This window comes from Metarhizium robertsii (assembly GCF_000187425.2).
Source record: "Metarhizium robertsii ARSEF 23 chromosome Unknown MAA_Scf_4, whole genome shotgun sequence".
NCBI lineage: Eukaryota > Fungi > Ascomycota > Sordariomycetes > Hypocreales > Clavicipitaceae > Metarhizium > Metarhizium robertsii.
In genome coordinates this window covers 444,636-463,105 of record NW_011942182.1, presented here as the reverse complement: position 1 = coordinate 463,105, position 18,470 = coordinate 444,636, and the positions used below count along the sequence as shown (strand labels likewise).

At 50.1% G+C, this 18,470-nt stretch overlaps 7 protein-coding genes across 7 annotated transcripts; 1 reads left to right on the top strand and 6 right to left on the bottom strand.

The window, feature by feature from the left end:
- Positions 1 to 406: 406 nt before the first annotated feature.
- Positions 407 to 1,705, bottom strand: MAA_09498 (3-ketodihydrosphingosine reductase tsc10; the record flags this gene model as incomplete). Its single annotated transcript, XM_007827496.1, has 4 exons — positions 407 to 1,153; positions 1,277 to 1,402; positions 1,473 to 1,616; positions 1,670 to 1,705. 4 exons carry the CDS (start codon positions 1,703 to 1,705, stop codon positions 407 to 409), a joined length of 1,053 nt encoding a protein of 350 aa, XP_007825687.1.
- Positions 1,706 to 3,017: 1,312 nt separating this feature from the next.
- On the bottom strand, positions 3,018 to 5,079 carry MAA_09497 (MFS multidrug transporter; the record flags this gene model as incomplete). The annotated part of the gene is made up of 7 exons (XM_007827495.1): positions 3,018 to 3,310; positions 3,383 to 3,750; positions 3,811 to 4,185; positions 4,373 to 4,462; positions 4,528 to 4,688; positions 4,750 to 4,843; positions 4,904 to 5,079. 7 exons carry the CDS (start codon positions 5,077 to 5,079, stop codon positions 3,018 to 3,020), a joined length of 1,557 nt encoding a protein of 518 aa, XP_007825686.1.
- A 1,734-nt stretch (positions 5,080 to 6,813) lies between these two features.
- On the top strand, positions 6,814 to 7,662 carry MAA_09496 (uncharacterized protein; the record flags this gene model as incomplete). The annotated part of the gene is made up of 3 exons (XM_007827494.1): positions 6,814 to 6,824; positions 6,893 to 7,520; positions 7,579 to 7,662. 3 exons carry the CDS (start codon positions 6,814 to 6,816, stop codon positions 7,660 to 7,662), a joined length of 723 nt encoding a protein of 240 aa, XP_007825685.1.
- An 899-nt stretch (positions 7,663 to 8,561) lies between these two features.
- MAA_09495 (receptor-interacting serine/threonine-protein kinase 4) lies at positions 8,562 to 10,178 on the bottom strand (the record flags this gene model as incomplete). Its single annotated transcript, XM_007827493.2, has 3 exons — positions 8,562 to 9,018; positions 9,086 to 9,830; positions 9,905 to 10,178. 3 exons carry the CDS (start codon positions 10,176 to 10,178, stop codon positions 8,562 to 8,564), a joined length of 1,476 nt encoding a protein of 491 aa, XP_007825684.2.
- Positions 10,179 to 11,749: 1,571 nt separating this feature from the next.
- MAA_09494 (uncharacterized protein) lies at positions 11,750 to 12,287 on the bottom strand (the record flags this gene model as incomplete). Its single annotated transcript, XM_007827492.1, has 3 exons — positions 11,750 to 11,992; positions 12,058 to 12,203; positions 12,263 to 12,287. The coding sequence occupies 3 exons, from the start codon at positions 12,285 to 12,287 to the stop codon at positions 11,750 to 11,752; spliced, it is 414 nt and encodes a 137-aa protein (XP_007825683.1).
- Positions 12,288 to 14,445: 2,158 nt separating this feature from the next.
- On the bottom strand, positions 14,446 to 14,763 carry MAA_11053 (eukaryotic translation initiation factor 2C 3; the record flags this gene model as incomplete). Its single annotated transcript, XM_011413019.1, has 1 exon — positions 14,446 to 14,763. The coding sequence occupies one exon, from the start codon at positions 14,761 to 14,763 to the stop codon at positions 14,446 to 14,448; it is 318 nt and encodes a 105-aa protein (XP_011411321.1).
- Positions 14,764 to 18,008: 3,245 nt separating this feature from the next.
- On the bottom strand, positions 18,009 to 18,470 carry MAA_09493 (uncharacterized protein; the record flags this gene model as incomplete). The annotated part of the gene is made up of 1 exon (XM_007827491.1): positions 18,009 to 18,470. One exon carries the CDS (start codon positions 18,468 to 18,470, stop codon positions 18,009 to 18,011), a length of 462 nt encoding a protein of 153 aa, XP_007825682.1.

Sequence of the window (18,470 nt, the reverse complement as noted above, 5' to 3'; positions counted from 1 at the left end):
TAGTACAAAAGTGCCAGTATTCAGGCAACCTGTAAGATTTGTTCCACAGCATGAACCATGGCGGCTGACCACCTGCCTAGGCATTCTAGTAGTGTCAAGGATTCTTTGCAACATACAAGGCTGCAGTGCTCAGTTGCCTTGAACAGACTGCCTCGCCAGAACCGTGTTGAAGGGGTGATGAATATCTCGGGGAAACTTTGTAGGGCTTTGTATGGTAGGGTCCACGTCTCGGTCAAGTGCATTTGACGACACGCAGAAAGGCACAGGGGAATTGGCTCGGGTGATGATAGCAAACGTCGTTATATCGGTAATACGGGTGATTATTATGGGACTAGAGCCTCATTCAATCTTTGACGGAACGAGTAACACAAACAAAGGGGAAAACGACCAAACGGTTGAGCCAGTCCTAAGCTGGACCCTTGTCTTCCTTCATGCCCGTGCTGCCAAATTGGCGGCCCCATTTGCGCACCTTGTTGTCCATATCCCCACGGACGACTGTCATGATGATAAAAACCAGTCCTGAGAGAATCCAGTCTCCGAGTCCCCTAACAAATCCACCTCTGATGCTACCTCCCAGCATGCTTCGTTTGACCAACCCCGTCTGAAAGTCGGTTGTGATGAGCTCCTGTCCACTCTCTAATCCCTTGATACTCCTCGATGCAATAACTTCGGGTGTTTGTGGCTCATCCCCTTCTTCAAGCATTTTGGTTAAATCAGATTTAATGCGATTCTCAGCTTCAAAACCTTCTGTAAGGATACCCGCAGGAAAGATTGTGTGCAGGCGGACCCTCGGCTCGTTTGGATAGGCGGCACTGTACAAGTTCATCTCTTGGGAAAGGGAGTCTGCAAGAGACCGTAGCGCGGCCTTGGTGGGACTATAAGGGGAATAGCCAGCAATGCCATAGAAAGCCAAGAAGGATGCGGTGAAGATGATGTGGCGTTGGAGGGTAGAGTTTGGTCGAGACTCGGGTTTATCGGAAGAGCCAGGCAGGTTCGAGGTCAAGCTCTTGCGCGATGACTTCAACCAGCATTGCAGGATGGCGTGTGACATGTATAGGCTGGTAAAGTAGTTGTTTTGCATCTGCGTGGAGAACTCGGTCACTGGAGTGTCGACGAACAGGGTCGGGTGCGAAGTACCGGCGCAGCACCACACCTGCAATTCTAAGAATTAGCATTTGCCAGATCGAGAGGAAAACCTATCCGTCCAGGCAGAAAGTGCATCAAGTCAAGCAAAATGCTCAGAATGGGGAGGGGGGAAGGTGCAGAACTTGCTCACAATGTCGGGTGGATTGCCAGAGTTCCACGACACCACCTCGTCCACAACGCGGACAGCTTCAGAGGGGATGGTGAGGTCGGCACTGATTTGATGGAAAAGCTGAGTTTCGCGGTTTAAAGCTTCTTTCTATTGTGCTGTTGAATCAGCTTCACATCCCATCAACCATAAACACGAAGGGGACGAGTGGAAGGCTTACCTTGACAGTGTCGAGGCCTTGAAGAAGCTTGGCTTGGTCGCGCGCAACAATAACAACGTTGGCACCCTTTGCAGCGAGCTGGCGTGCGACGGCCAGTCCCAAACCACTCGAACCGCCAGGCGACCCGCCAGTGATTATGGCTGTCTAATGAAATCAGCGAACCGTGATTGATGCCAGGACAGCAGCCGATTCCTCACCCTCCCCTGGACCTGAAAGGCATTTGTTGATGGCATAGTTGCGGCGTACTCCTCAAGTGGTAGAGTCGATGGTGGTGGATGCAGCAGCTTGCAGCTTGCCGGGATCAGGAGCTTATGCTTGGTGAACAGTAACAACGTTCGGTCTTGACAGAAGCTGTTGGGAATCGATGGACTGTTGCTCAGTGCATGCGGTTCGCAGTTGGAGAAAATTGATCGAGGCAAAAACAACAGGCGCCCGTTGACCAAGTGGTAGTAAATGCATGTCGAGGAGATTTGGGAGTTGGGCGGGAAGGGAAGAGAGGAGAGAAATGAAACGACGCGGGGGGGTTCCGGAGCTGCAGAGTTACTGCAGAGCCCCAAAAGCTGTCCAACTTGTGTTGCGACGTGTTGGTTGTGTTGTCTGGTTGTGCTGTGTTCAATCAATATTACTTGGTGCAGCCCCATGTCGCCCAGTCTGTACTGAAATACATCTAGACCGGGGTGAGATGGCAGGTGCCTGGCAGGGGCCAAGATCCGCATTAACCTTAACCCCATATGGACTAGTCTGACAGGGACAGGTCACCGGCCCGTGCCAGTTGGGTGCCAGTTGGTCCGTACGCATCACCCCACCATTGACATCCCGTCTCATTCCAGCACCGTGCCGTGCCCTCTCCTTCTTCTGTCAAAAAAAAAAAAAAAACTGCCACATTGATGAATCAACTCTCAACTCCCCGTTTCCAGCATCCAAACATGTTGGCCCACCAACTTGGATGCGATACATACGCAGGTACCTACCTCCATAACCCCCTGTCGCAAACATGGGGGGTGATGCCTTGCTTTATGATAGGTACTCCTCGTCATTGCTGGCCACACTCGAGCTTCGTGTTTTTTTGTATTTCTCTTCGGCATAAACCTCGGCAACTAATAATAGCTTCATGCTGCCCTGCCCACTTTCAGCACAAAACGGTCACGTAAGCTCTCGCGCTGTGTACAGTATCTCACATCTCTACAAACGCATTCCGGTATGAAGAACGCGACTTATCGTCAGTTGAGCCAAGACGTCACACCAGTCACGTAGCGCTTTGCGTGCAGAGCAAATATGATTACATCATGGCAGAAACCCGCATAGTTTTGAAGGTACACCTCTATCATGAAAACCAGAAATCCGGCCCTTGAGTCTCCAATTCAGCCGTGAAGCCAATTTACACTCAAAACCCCGATACAGGAAAAGCGAAATCATGACGCAGTCAGTTCCCAGGTTTTTCCAAGGCATGCAGTGCCGCCCCCTAAAGGCCGTGTCCAATCTAACACCTCGCTTGACAAAAACATCGGTTGAGCGTGCGGCGATGGGGAGGTGACAAAAGAAGTCCTACACTACCAGCGGCTTCTTTGTCCACATGAGCAGGGAAGCGGGGACTTGCAGCGCTGCCGAGACACAAAGAGCAAGAGTCTGACGACTGTAACCCTCTGCCAGAGTGTATCGGATCTGCTCCTGAACCACCGTGGGCAGAGTGGCAAGAACAGCGACTAGGGAATCAGCACCAGCGACGCCCAATTCTTGGAGCCGTGGTCTCGCGAAGCTGTTGAAGACGGAGGTTGAGATGGCCAGAACCATTGAGCTACCAATAAATCTGAATTGCGATGCAGCCCCAAGGCCAATTGCTAATGGGAAACGATTAGCATCATTTCCCTGTCCCTCATCCCGAGATACAGAGGACCAAGGGCAAAGCTTACCGTGGTCGCGTTTCTCAATCACAAACGGAACCATCAAGAAGAGCAAGGAGAAGTTTATACCACAGCCCCATCCGGCAATGAGCTCATAGCCATAGATGCGTGCCGGTATTTCTAGCGTCGCAGGCAGTGTTCCCAGCAGACCAAACCCAAGTATCTGGAGGCAAGAACCTGACATGATGAGATACAAAGGCGGCACCTTGTACTTTCCCACCAGGCTGGATGCAAAGACCGAGCTAACCGGAATGGCTGCGGTGAACGGAATCAATCGGACACCTGCGTCGAGTCCAGACGTGCCATACACCAGCTGAAATCTCTGCGGGATGATGAACATTCCAATGACTGTAGGTCCCCCCAAGAGCAAAAAATTACTTCGATATATCTGTCAGAGTTGTGCTGGCGAAAAGGATGATGAGGTGAAGGAGTCTTACAGAAATATACCCATCATCCGGCGGTTCGTCAGCAACCTCCAAGGCAACACTGGCTCTCGCGTGCTGTTGGAAAGCGAAACATATCTCTCCCACCAAATAAGCACAATCCAAAGAAGTCCGGATACAATCAACAAGACGATGACGTATGCGGATTTCCATGGAAAGAGCTTGTCGGCCTCCTCAAAGGCAGCTGTTAGCCCCAGTACGGCCAAGAGAACGAGGACAGTTCCAGGAATATCTATACGTCCAAGTGTCTTCCTGGCGCTGTGACGCAGCGTTTTTTCGGCTGTTTGGCGTCTAACTTGACCGTGGTGTGGGAACCCACTAGGTATAGCCAAGACAGATATAACAAGTGCCGGAGCGGCTATCGGAACGCTGTCATGGCATGTGTTAGCCCGGTCCTTAACATCAAAAATGAGGTGTTTTCGGCAAATTTTTGACAAACTTGATGATAAAGATCCATCTCCACGTCGTATTAGCGGCTATGGCTCCGCCAATAATGGGCCCTACCAAAAGAGCTACAGCATTGGTTATAGAAATGTTGGCTACAACTTGCGCATACTTCTCTGGCGGAACAAGGTCAAAGACCATGATTGTGCACAGAGAAAAACAGCCTCCGCCGCCGATGCCCTGGAAGGCTCGGAACACAATGCTGCCACATGTCAGTCCAGTGGAATCTCGACCCTTATAACATTCTGTAGCAGGTCGAGTCCTTACAGCTGCGTCAGTGTCTGCGCGGCACTACAAGCGGCGGAAAAGATGATGAATGTGGCGGTGGACAGCAAGAAGATGGGCTTTCGGCCGAAAATGTCGCTGAACTTGGCAAAGATTATGATGACGGCTGTCTCCTCGGGCGTGTGAGTAATCGACATGGCGAACTGGAATCCGATTCAACGTACCGACATAGCCTAGCAGGTAGCTGGAAACCACCCAGCTTACGTCGTCAAAGCCCCCGAGGTCGCTGGTGATTGCGATCAATGCAGTAATCAGGACGGGAATCTCCATGTTGGTGATGAACATCATGATAGCGATGCTATTAACACAAAACATGTCAGTTGCGCTGCCACTTTCCTACCGGCTCAGCACTACTCACGCTGCACAGATGAACCTAAACCGAGGGCCTTGGATATACTCCACGGAGACTTCACCGCTGCGCAGCGAATCTGGATGGGAGGTGACTGGGTCATGATCCGAATTCGGGTTCAATTTGGAACCTGTAGACATATCAGAGGAGTAGCCGTTGAAGCCGACATCTGCTTCTCGTGCCATGATGGCCAGAAAGTCAAGTTGGACAGCTCTTGCAAACAAAGAATATTTCGAGGAGGAAATTACAAACGACGTTGGCTTCCAATCTGTCACGAAGGGAAAGTTGTGAGCTCCCCTGGTAAGCCAAGGATTATATCACTTCACTGAAAGCGTTGATGAGCCTCCTTCTTGCAGGATCGGCAGCGAAGGGGGGTACGAATTATGGATGGGACGGTCAGCGCTTACGGGTAGGGTTGCATCCAGTGCAACGGATTACCACCGGCATGAGATGCATGGAACACACAAGGCAGACGAGCTTGGCGGCTGATTTACCCCCTGCTCGAATGGAGCGTCTCTGAATATGCAAGCGACTTCCAAAGCGGCCCCCAAAATGTACGTTTGTACTTGCGGCAGTGACTACAGCAGTCTAACACACATGTGCCTGTCATAGGCTCGAGACACCGCCTCCCCCAAATGTTCCTTGGGCAAGGCGTCGCGGCCTGTGATGCATACCATCTTGTCATACTTGTCGTTGCATGAATAGTAGTGTGTATATTCATAGCCTCACGCTCAAACCTAGTACAGTGCGTACGAGGTGCACGAGCGGCACCTGTGATTTCGACGTCAATACACATGGATTCTCGTAGTAAGCCCCAAGTACGGCATAAGAGGCTATACTCGATAAGGATGAATCATCTTGAACGAGTAAGCCTCGCAGCGATGCGACCTGTAAAAGGGCATTCACTGCATGCTTGCACACGTGGCTAGGAAGTGGACAATGCTCGTTTCGCTGCCTAGAGGAATCAAGAAGGGTCAACGAATATGGGGCCCGTCAAAATTATCCGCAGTGCTGCTCATGGAACTGCAATGTTACCACTCATGGATGACATGTGACAGAAAGAAAGCAGGCACAGGTGCCAGTGAACAAAGGCGAGGCTCAAGCATACACATACCACGTGCCACCGCCAGCTTGTATGGGCCTCGAAGTGAACAGAGTTTTAGGGGAACAGGTAGGTTTCACATGAATGCCGCGTAAGTTGGTCTACGCAAGCACTGGCCACGAGACTGCTTGTTGGCTGTACCGTGTTCTTTCCATGCGGCGGTATTCACGGCTTTGCGTAACATGTGTTGGTCCAAAAACTTGGGCCGTACAAATCGCACAATGAAGCCTTGCAGCGGCCGCAAACAAGGAAAGATTCACAGGTAGAACTCAATATATAGCAGTTCACAGTGTCCCGACTCAGACTAGCGCCAGGCATGTTGCGTGTTCAACTTCCAACGGCCCGAGCCGTCAACGTCCCGTGCCTCTAAAAGAGAACAAAGGACATCGAAGAACAGCATTATGCCCGGGGGTTACACCAACTTGCATGCAGTGCATCGTATTACAACTACCGCTCGGGCATACTACAAGCAGTGACACAAGGTGTCGGGTGATTTTCCTGCATATGACCTGTATTTGCGCGGCGGATCATGAACGGCACCCGTAGCGATCAGAGACCGAACATGGACTGTCCTCCTCCCGGGCTGTCTCTGCGCCATCCGGCCCCACGAACTGGAGCGCTTCGTGTTCAGTCTTCACATCTTGAGTGTTCAAATGTTCTTTCCTCTTACTAACTAATTCGCTGGCATAAATAGCGACGCTCCCGCCTCTCTTGATCCTCCCTCCTCTCCATCCTTCAACATCTGTCCTTCAACGTCCAACCTTCAACATCCATCCTCACACCCAAACAAACTTCTGGGTTGGTGGATAAACACAAAATGTCGGCAAGGTAAGCATGAAGCAAGCTATCTTGTTAGACCCTTTGCGCACGGTATTTCTAACTCTTTCATCATGCAGTAGCCACCCCAGCTCTCCATCAGCTGGTGAGCATGGCTCTACGCCGAAAGGCCCAGATAAAAAACAGCGTCGCCCTTCGGCCCAAGACCTGGTGACGAAGCCCCCCGAAGCCAAGCAAAAACTGAAATGGATTGAACAGCAGCCACTTTCGGCCCAAGACCAGGCGACGAAACCCCCCAAAGCCAAACGAAATTTATGGGAATGGGTTAAACAGAAGCTCTTGCCGGACCAAGACCAGGCGGCGAACCCCCCCAAAGCCAAACGAAACTTATGGGAATGGGTTAAACAGAAGTTCCCTTCAGCCCAAGACCAGGCGATGAAGCCCCCCGAAGCCAAGCAAAAACCAGAATGGGTTGAACAGCAGTCCCCTTCAGCCCAAGACCAGGCGATGAAGCCCCCCGAAGCCAAGCAAAAACCGGAATGGATTAAACAGCAGCCACTTTCGGCCCAAGGCCAGGCGGCGAACCCCCCCAAAGCCCAGCGAAATTTACGGGAATGGGTTGAACAGCACTACCCCGAAGTCAAGGGAATACGGGAATGGGTTGAACAGTCCCTTCCCTCGACATTAATGGCGACCACGTTAGACAAATTTCTTAACGACAAGCATGGCGATCAATACTTTGTTCTGGTGTGTTTATCTTTCCCCCGTGTCCTTTTGTTTGTGGCGCCCGTCTCACCCTTATTAGATGCGATTTGATCAATACACTCTCTTTGCTCCTGTACCAATGACAGAAGCAGAAATCGATCTCTGTGAACGAGGGTATAAGTAGCGTTTTTTGTGGCGGCGAGAGATGCAAGTCTCGAGGTAAAGCAAGCGTGCTATGGATGTGAGATTCTCTACTTTCCATGTCCCTTTTTTATTCTTATCTAACCCTCGTCAGATGCTGTTCAGCAGTCTTACTTTTCAGGTGACGGGGCGACGATCAGAAGCGGCGATATGCAGATGGTGTGGATGGCTATAACACGATTTTATTTGTGGGCAAGAGATATGGCGATCTATGGGGAATAAGGTCTTGCTTGGAATATGGGTAATTAATGAAACAGGGTATTTTGTCTGCCATACTTGCGACCAAGAGTCCCTTTGTGTTTAGTCATGTAAACGTCTCATAGTGGGACCAATCTTTTGTGATATCAATTATACCAACTCCTCCCGACGTGTGGATGGTCCACGAGGCTATCATGTCGCAGCATGTCCCGTATTTCTGTCATGTTGTAGTGTGCCGCTTGTCAATCATATGGCGGCACAATAAGAGCATATGCGACTTGTCAGCTTGGCAATGGCCTCGCGTCCATGAAACTACCCCCTTGATAGGCATTCATTGCCAAGCTTGACAGGCTATTGCATCGCCGCTAGTTGCAGACCAGTTCTGCAAACCGTGCTCAAAGTACGCGTGGCGCATATACGCAGTTGCTCTCCAACTTCCCGAGTCGATCTGCACTGCAGCTCCTGTGCTCCGAGATGTGGCGAGAAGGGCGTGGGATATGCGTCTTTGTCTGAGTCATCCCACGTTGCCAGTGATAACCGTGTGCATCTCAAGTCATGCCATCGATGGCCCAAAATGTCATTTGCAGCCTTAACGACGTCCTACAAGTCTTGACCTTCGTCCTCCAGTACACGATAAATGAATGCAAGCAATGTTGCCAATGCAGGCCCGTCATCTTGCCGCGTTTAGCCGCCATCGACCTTCCCAGACTTGCCGTCACCATCGCCAGGCAGTTTTTGCAGTGCAAGCAGAGCAACTTCCTCCATATGAGCGGCAACATGTGCCTGCAAAGCTTCGCTCGAAAAGACTTCACTCGATTCGCTTTCTTGCGGGTGTTGAAAATCGTCACCAAACGGGCAGCACTCCAGCTTCTTGGCAAACACGCCTCGTCTTAGTGCTATTTCGCTGAGAGTCCCGATATGCCTTTCAGGCGCGCCGTGCTCCTTGATGACATGCTCCTGATACTCGATCTCCTGATCAAACAAGATGAGATTGTGTGAAGGGGCTCTGCACTCCCATAGTTGTCCGTGGACGTTTTGCATGTGGTTGATCCAGGCTTTTGCGTTTCGAATGTTTGCGGGCCGGTCCCGTCTTGACCGGCCTGCAGGCACGGTGGGAAAACGCAAATGAAAGGCGCTAGGTCTTCCATGACGTGATTGCTAAAGTCAAATTAGATGGTATACTATCACGAGAAGCATGGTCTGCTTACTGCCACTCCGTAGTTCCCTTGAACTCGATGATGACGCCGCAGTATGGACACTCGTTGTCCGGTGGTATTGGAGGGAACGACAAGGTATGGTTCACGATTGGGGATGCAACTCGGGGAACCTCGGCGGTGGGTTGGGCGGGTAAAGTTGTGACATCAGTTTGTTGAGCAGTAGTTGCATTCGTTACGAGCACTGGCGGAGGCCCAGCTGGTCCCGATGGGTTGTTGACGGTTGTGGGCTTTGGTGGCACGCTTGGGGCGCTCTCCTTTGTCTTGGCTAGGTGAAGAATAGTTGCGGTGGTTTGTAGATGTTCAACACGCAAGTCGATGCGCCTTGGATGGCGTCGTTGATAATACAGGCGTCCAAGTCGCATCGCATTGGCCGTGACCAATGCTGAGCGAAGCGAGTCCGGCGCCCCCGGAAATTGGCAATAAATGTAGCATTCCGTGGCGCGACGTAATTCGGCCATGGCCTTGTTTGCTTCTTCATCATATGCGTATATTGCCATTTTAAGCCCTCGGCCCTTTTTTGCTGACTCTCGAACAACATCGGATAATCTAACGAGCCGTCTTACTGTTCCGTCGATTATATGGGTAATTATTGAAATATTCCGCTCTGCTTGATCCATGTTACTGTCCGAGTCGCTTGTATCGTCGTTGACTCCCCTCGTGACTTGCGAATCGCCGTTTTCTGATATGCGTCTTCTTTTCCTTGCTGGAGCCTGTGGCGGGTCATCAACTGGCTTTACTGTTGTCGAGATTCTTATTAACATGGAATCCTCAACGTTCCGTCCATCCGAAACTGGCACGGCAGGCACTTACAGGATGTTAAGGCATCATAAATAACGTCCAGGAGCCGATGTATAATCTCCATGTTGTTAGGACTGAATCGGAGTTTGTAGTCCAACGAAATATTCGGCGGTCTATAAACATCCATCTCAGCTGCCCACGTTGTGAAGCTTACCAGCTGATTATCCATGATGCTAGGATCTGGCACGATTCCTGGCATCATCATGCATTTCAGGAAAAGAGAGCTGCACTGTGTTGCGCGCTCTGCGATGGTCGGGCAATCGCCGTCCGTCTTGGGAGAAGACATAGTTCGCGGCATCATGTTCCGCGCGATCCAGACTTTGCATGGCGGGAGAGTCTTGAGCGTCGTAGACAAGCAGATGGTGACCAAGGTCTACTTAAATACAAGACACGCAGTTGACCATCTGAAACCGGTGAGGGACGCACATCATCTTTTTGCACTGTCTTTTGGCGTTGAGCACTGGCCAACAGTGCCTCGATAATCTCTTTGTTGCACGTCTCGCGCCTCCTTTGTTATTGCATGGCCTCTTCTTTGCGGCATGTATGGGGCAATTCAGCCCTTGGACATTCTTGGCTTTGTTTCCACCTTGACATCTAAGCCAGGCTGACCTTTTTGCAGCAAGGCTTGTCATGTATACACACATGTAGTCGGGGCTGTCTTCCTACGGTACCCAGCCGAGCCTGTTTGGGCTGTACGTGGAAACTGTCCCTGTGACGCCAGCTTGTCTTGTATACATCTTTTCAGCTCGTAGCAATAGAAGCACACATACCACACCAAAAAGCTCTTGCAGGTCATCTAGCGTTTCGTAAGGGCGAGACGACGTTTGCGGGATCCCGCTGTTAAAGCTTCGAAGGGGACCCGTTCCGCGTTGATAGAGTACGTGATGTCGTCACACTTGACAAGCACATGCGCAACTGTGACAATAGACGTATCAGGGTAAGAGTCGGTTCGCTTTGATATGGTACTGGACGGCAGATGACCCCTTATTTATACAAAGCAGCGGTGAGCAAACGAGCCTGGGCCCACGGCCTCAATCAGGTCTCGAGCCCTTGTGTAACTATGGCCAGGTTCAAGGGACGGCCCGTGCCGACAATGTTACGCGGCCTCCATGTAAACATCAGCCATGGGCACGTCTTGGCCTTGTTTCCATCATTTCCTCTACCCCTCCTGTGCTTCATTTCCAGCGCACCCCAGACATCCGGGGAGAAGCATCATGTCAGGAGCAGAACTCAAACCTACGTCTTCTTCTGTGAAGCGAACCTGCAAAAATTACACTGGATATGTGTCGGCTTCAGGAGGTTCTTGGGGGAAATAAAAAACTAGACTGCTCTGACTCGGGATGAAGAAATGAGTGGTTTTGATTGGTACTAGGGTAGTTGGAACTACTCGGGGGACATTTGCTGTTGCGGCTGCGAATGATTCGATTGATGCCGTATGTATCGGGTCAATATGTATGTAGAGAAATTGCATGCTTCTCAAATGGACCGACACGAGTCCATGCTTATCGCTGTGTCTCGAAATCGGGTATTTGGCTTCAAAGTTGCCCATGGAAGCTGTTCGCTACTAGCAGAATGAATTTGACTGGCTTGTTGAAGTATAAAGTACACATCGCACGACACGGCTGTTTCGACAACTTGATCAAACGAGAGACTTGATTTTCTACGTAAAGAGCGGAATACTATAGAAAGCAAATACTCTTCGACACGCCGCTGCTTAGAGGCAGCAGGATGACAGTAACGGTGCCTTTGAATGAATGACTTGATCACGACAAGATCTTCCCGCTGGCCAGCCGCGGCCGCAGAGTCAAATTGTGAGCGGGGGCTGTCCAAAACATTGCCGCATCTGCTGCGAGCTCCCTAAAAATGGATGATGGGTATTCCCTCCTTCTTGAATTCTCCATCCCAGGTGAGCTTGAGATCGACGTCCAAGTAGAGTGTGCTATCCTTTATGTAGAACTTCAAAATCCCCCTTACAAGGAGCAAGTTTATATCAATAGTGATGCCCGTCTTCAGACTCCCCGTGAATGTTCCGAGAGGGATTCCGAGAACGGAGGCACTGAGCACCAATTCTTGCTCTGTGATATCAATATAGCCTTTTACCTATCATGTGTTGGCCCGTTGTTAGGTCATGACGGACAAGAGAAAGTTTGGTAGGGCTGCCATACTCCAACAGGTCCAATGGAAAAGTCAATCTCGACCTTGTTTTCGGATCGGTGGCCATGTCTTCCTGTCTGGAAGAAATGGTGGAGAGGCTCCTGTTGAACCGTGTAATGGCCCTTTGCGACGTTGCCGCCAATCTTGACGACGGTTCCTGGAATCCATGTTACAAACGGCACGGAGGCATATATGGAAAAAGACGGCAGAACAAACCGGAGTAGTAGGTGGGGGCGGCCATGATTGGGTCTGGTTCACGGTCTGGTTCACGGTCTGGTGCAAGGTCTGGGTAATTGATTGCAAGGAGGTTTGGGTTGATGTAGAAGCGTCGAGTTGAGTTGGGATTTTTAGAGACGTGGCGGGTAGAAAGCAAGCTTTTATAGAATCAAGCTCCTAGGCGTATCCAGGTCGGACTGTCTAGACCGCGAGATATGGCGTTGGATATCTCATGCCGACAGCCAATGGTCTTGCCTAATAGATATTTCCGTACCAAGTACAGAGTATTGCTGCATGTCTTGCTGCTGTCATGTGGCTTGTCATTTTCAGAAACATCTCATAACCCTGCAGCATGGGGAAACTACGACCTTATGTGACGATGGCTACTCATTATTTACATGTCATCCCCTTCTGTTCTCACATGCTGACCCTGGCTGGAGATGGGCTTTGCCCAACACGACATGCTTTGTTTCAAATGTACCGTTTCAAGCCTTGTATCACACTCTCAAGAAGTCAAGGTGATATTATGCAGTATGCAGTGCCGAGTTAGGAGGCTGCAGAAGCTCCGACTTGCAGTCGTGTGGCAAGGGCTTCAAATGAGGGCTTGTAAATAACTTCAATTTAATCGAATAGTAGTTTTTTTCTTGTTTAAAAGGTTCTTAAACGAGTCAATCCAGAACCTTAATAACCTAGAGCCCGTATATACACATGATAAACCAGGCGTGTGTAACCTAAGCTATTATGATTAAGGCATTTACCTCATAGCTGCCTTGGGCTTTCATCCTTGGAGGCTTGATATGACCTTGTGACTCGTTCATGGTCCGTAAGCATGCATCCTCTCTACCAATGCAGTCCGTCACGGATGCGTCATGCTTCCTTGACCGAATTCAGTCTCTGTGCTACCTTTCCGTACGACAAGTCGCCTGCAGCACCATATGATGCTGCCGTTGGGATACACGACAAGACCAAACTCGTTTACGACAGAAGAATGTGTGTTATTCCGGGGAGGAAGCAGACACTGTTGCCTCCAACAACGCTTTCCAACCGTCTTGTCATTTGTATTGTTTGTCTTATCAGCCTTCCGCCCAACTCGCCAATCGCTACACGCCTTGTCCGCGATGTAATCGAGTGTAACCACCACCCCTCATTCCTATTGACTTTAAGCTTGATTCAAACCCCGCCCGTACGGAGACAAGTCGTGCAGATGGATTAGTGTCTGGTGTCACAAAACATGGCCAAGCCAGAGGCCACTGTTGATCAGGCTTGATACCCTGTGATATACTTCGTACCATGCAACAATCAATTCTTGGCCTGCGGATCAGATAGCAACATGCCTCCAAGAGTGCTGTTTCCTGTTTCCAAGTTGGAAGATTTCTTTATATACGTCACTGCAGAGGCAGCCAAAAAGCCGACTGGTCTCGGACGAACCAGATAGTTCCAAGAGGCCCAAGCCGTTTACTCTGTGAACTCTGGTCCATGTCCTGGGTAAGTTGTTGCTACGTCGCGCCGCTGCATTGGCGTGACTCGACTGAGACGTGGATTACGTGCTCAGTTCAGCTTGGTCACGTCCAGCTGTATCTAATCAGAAATATGACGTGTAAATCCATACATCGCTTTCTGATTTGCAGAGAGAGTAGCGAGTCAGCAACAGTGCTCCATGACGTGTCAGCCTCCCAAACTGTCCTCTGGGCCAAGTCTTTGCGCAGACACGAGCAGAGGAAACTTGGATTCGGAGACGCAGTACATTCCAAAGCGTGTCGCGCGTCCAGAGAAACCCACTGTGCAACACACGACGTCGCATGCGAAGGTGGCTGGCGAATGCGTTGATCGCATATGCCTCGACAAGACGGTCAATTATCTACTCGCCTTGGGCTGCTTAACTACTGGCTGCTGAATGGCTGGTGGTGCAGGCCGTCCGGGCGTCGTCTCCGAAATGATGCCAGTTGATAAGAAAGAGTTGACTTTATTTCTGAAAGTGCCCAACTTGAATTACATATGTAGCTTGTCGATGGCACGCAATCTTGTGAGGCCTGTGCCGTCCTTGTAGTATTCTGATGAATCCCCCCCTTTCTCATAGAACTCCTGCATCTTGTCTGCTTCCCCTGGAGGTGACCTAGTACATATGTAGTTTCCGTGCGTCGTTGGGCTGGTCCTGACGGATGTTCGCTAGAGAACCATGTCCCTTAAGGAAGCCGTTGTTTCCGTTCGGCGTCTAATTTCCCGTCACTAACAGGATCCTCGGTTCCGTAAAAGTCTCCTGTCAACGCAGAAATTTCTCCACGTCCAAGACTCAAGGCATCACCGCCCTCGCCAAGTTTGATGGGAACAATGTTAGCCGCTTTCTTTGCCACTTCAATCCTGTCAGGCGTAGGGTCTGTCACGCTCTTGGGGTTCCTATACTTGAGAGAAATATGATTTCCCAGAAACTGGTGCTCCGCGTACTCGTACCCTATTTTGCACGATGTCATCAGCCCCAATTCCTGCCTACTCTGCTCTTCCATCTATGCAGGGACGACTTTACCTGGAGGCGGCGGTTCTTTCCTTGCTAATAGTGTCTGGTTTGTTTCTCGCCTTGCACTAAAGTACGGGACAGTTCCGTCCCCGCCAGAGTTGCACCTAGGACTTTGCCTCTGTCAAGTCAAAACACGGCATTCCACTCCGTGACTCCCTCGTATACTGTTCTGTATCCTGCGAGTCCATCATAGGTAGCGCGACGTGCCAAAGAAAATGTCTAGCAAGCAAAGGGCATGGCAAAGGGGAAAGAATGAATCATAGACCTCAAGTGCGTCTAGGTGTCAAGTACTTGACGGTTAAGCTGATCAGTGATCGGTATACATGTAGGCGGTGGTGCCCGAGCTGCAGAATTGCTCGTCTACAAATGGGTACCAAATGCCACTCATATAGCGGATGTGACGTGCACTGAACCAGACGTCCTGACGAGCCCAAATTACCCACCGCATGACCAACCCTCTTCCTGAGGGATTGTTGACTTTTGCCGCCTTTTGAGCTCCGTCGGGCCTGAGGCGGGTGAGCTTCAGCAAGATGGTGAGACATGGATGAAATAAGAAGAGACAAAATCAGTGTGAGCGATGCTGGGTTGACCACGCGTCTCCTCAAAGTTACGCTGTGGGATCAATGCGTGATTGGGAGGACAGCTGACTTGTATTTTTTTTTATGTTTCCCCAGGACCACGCAATCCTCGTGTCCTCATCTGCCTCATTTGCGGCATGTTCCAACTGTGAAGAATGCATGCGGTTGACTGGTACAAGGGGGGTGGTTAGTGTTTGGCTAGTCTGGCAATGTCTCAGACCGTTGTGACGTCCGGTCTTGTTGACCGTGAGTATCTCGCCGTCGAGAGGTCCGTCGCGAGAATATCCTCAAGGTGCCGGCGGTTGTCGGAGAGCTCAACGTGAGGAGCGGATTTTGCTATCAGTGGCCCTCATGTCCTGTCAGTGGTGGGCTACTATAAGACCTCATCTCGGTCTACCTTTATACCGCTGTACCGGGGTTTGGTTCTATTCCACGGCAAGACTCACTATAGTTGTTATCATCTATAAGTGTCTAGGTCACCCGTGTAGTGATTCCAATATTGGCCCTTATGAACAGCTACCTAATATTATTTATAATTTATATATCTTAGGCTATAAGGGGTTAGGACAAATCATAAGGATTGTAATAAAAACTTCAACTTACTAAGAAATATTACAAAAGCCTTAGGTACTTGAAGGTTCCACTCTCTTACCATAAAATTATGCCTGTTATATTGGTTATTAGCCTCCCTGTCCGATCACGCATGAAGAATAATGTCAGGGGTGGACTGTACTCGTCTTGCAAGATAATTTAGGCCTCTTTTTTGTTAACTTGATAAACTTTATTTATTTTCTTATCAGGCCACTTGTGGCCATGGAGTAGAATTCATGGCTTGTGTCCAACTTGTGGTTCGACATCCTTGTACGGCGTCACTTCCTACCTCCACATGGCTGGTGACGTCTCCAAATATAGGTGGCAAAAGTGGGTTGTCGGGGATGTACTCCGTATATTATAAACATACGATTACTTTGTATTGTTATGCCCAGATGCTCTCCAATACGGTTAATTACCATGACCAAGACGGTGGGAATCGATTCATGCATGGAAGTCTTGGCTAAGTCCGGAGTAGCCGAGTCGGTCAAAACAGCGTCGATGTGGAAAATGGACAACGAATGCTCTCAGGCAAAGGATCCTGGAAAACAATCCATGCCAGCTTGCGGCGGATTTCTCTTCATGTAGCAATATGGTGTGGAAGCATTCTACACTTTGCACACAGGTTGAGCGAGCAAGAACAAAGATATAAAAGTCCATGACATACCACATGCCGTATTGCTTCAGCCTCCATCACGGATACACTCTGCTTTCCATTACACGCCTTGTACCACAGATCTCTCTACGCTATTTCTTAACTCAAACGATAGTGCAGCTTTCACTTGTATTGGCTCTGCTCCCCTGCCTTTCTCTTGCTGGGCCACTAAGAGCACGACAGGATGCTCCCAAGAAGCCGTTCAAGCTGCACGGCAATGTCTATAAAGATTGTGGCTGGCCTTGGAGAACCGAATTATCGAACACGTCTGGAGTCTGCGTTGGCACACTCAAGTACTGCCACGAGCAGTTCTTTAAGCTGCATAATGAGAATTTTAGCAGCGAGGAGGACTGCCTTTAATCTCGGGGTCCAGCTCCGGATCCCTCTAAAAAGCGGCGGATATAGCCCGGGGATTTCCATAATCGTTATAATAGGAAGGGGCTTCAACGGGTAGAGGAAAAACGGTTAAAGTCCGAGCGCTGCGTTGGCACGCTCAAGTACTGCCAGAATATGTTCTTCAAGCTGCACAATGAGAGTTTTAACAGCGCGAAGGAGTGCCTTGAATCCCGAAACCCACCACCCTCGTTGGTCAGGCCGGCTGAGCTTGACGCCCTTCTTTCCTCCCCCGAGGCACCCGCGACGCCTTACGTCTCTGCCGACACAGCTTAAGGCCGCATAGCGAAACGAAACTTGCCACTACATCACATACAAAGGCAGAGTTGAGATGGAGATAGCTGGGTCATCATGTCAATGTCGCTGGGGAAACGACTGTGCTTAGCCTGCCCGGGACGTGTAGGAGATAGAGGCATGCTACAGATTCTAAATAAAATTGTTTGTATCCCGCCAGTAACTTATCGGCAAGCACTTTGCGGTTCTAACGTGACGTGACAGATACACAGACTCGAGGAGATTCTATACGACTAGGCACTACTGCAGGCGTATCCAAGTACTGGCAGATCTTGGGTGTTTAAAAGCACACCGCTACGCGTTAGTTGCCCGTTGTAGACAGATATTCAAACGATCGTGCCTTGTGACACAGGCTGGGTCAGCTGTCAGAATGTTGTCAATACGTAGGTGGCTGAGGAGGTCGAAATTGCACAACATCCGTAACACCGTATTGGCAGCACAGTGGCTCAGAGGGTCTTGGTCCTTGCAAGCTCGTTTAAAGATAGATTCAAATATATAAGAGCCAACACGAGAATTTATTCAACAAGCGGCCGCCTTTGTGTTGACTACATAAATGGCAAACAGAATGAGCAAGCTCTCGGCGAGACAGCGACTTCCGCATTCAAGATTCCCAGTGGCAACTGAAGCGAAATCAATCTAAATACACGAACATGATCCAATTCCATGGCTAACAGTCCGGCCTAGAAGAATGGAGGCCACGCACACCGGGTATAGCCCGCGATACTAAGGACCAACGTATACCTCGACAGTGTTGCCACTGAAAGTTTGGTCTGCAATGTTGAGCAGAGCAGCACAGTTTCTAGCAAAGTTGTTATGAACTGTAATGGTAATATCACCTTGAGCGGTGATTCTGACCCTCTCAGCGTTGAGGTTGGCGCTTCCTCCATCAGCAGTGGCCTGGGTGTTGTGTCGAATGCTCCCATGAACCGAGTGCAGCTGCGAGTGGGCAAGATTGGCCACGACCCCATAGCTGACCGGGCCTAAATCGCAGCCGTTTCTTTTAAACTGTCCATCAACTTTGACATAGCAACGCGCAGAGCAAGCGCGTGCTGTTAGCTCTCCTGCCGGTACCAGACCGGAAGCAACTTCGCTGGCGTCATCGGGAATGGCGAGTGCAGAAGTGCCGGAACCGAAATTATAGGCGAGCAAGACTGCTAGAGCCGTTTGTGGGAGGTTGAACATCAT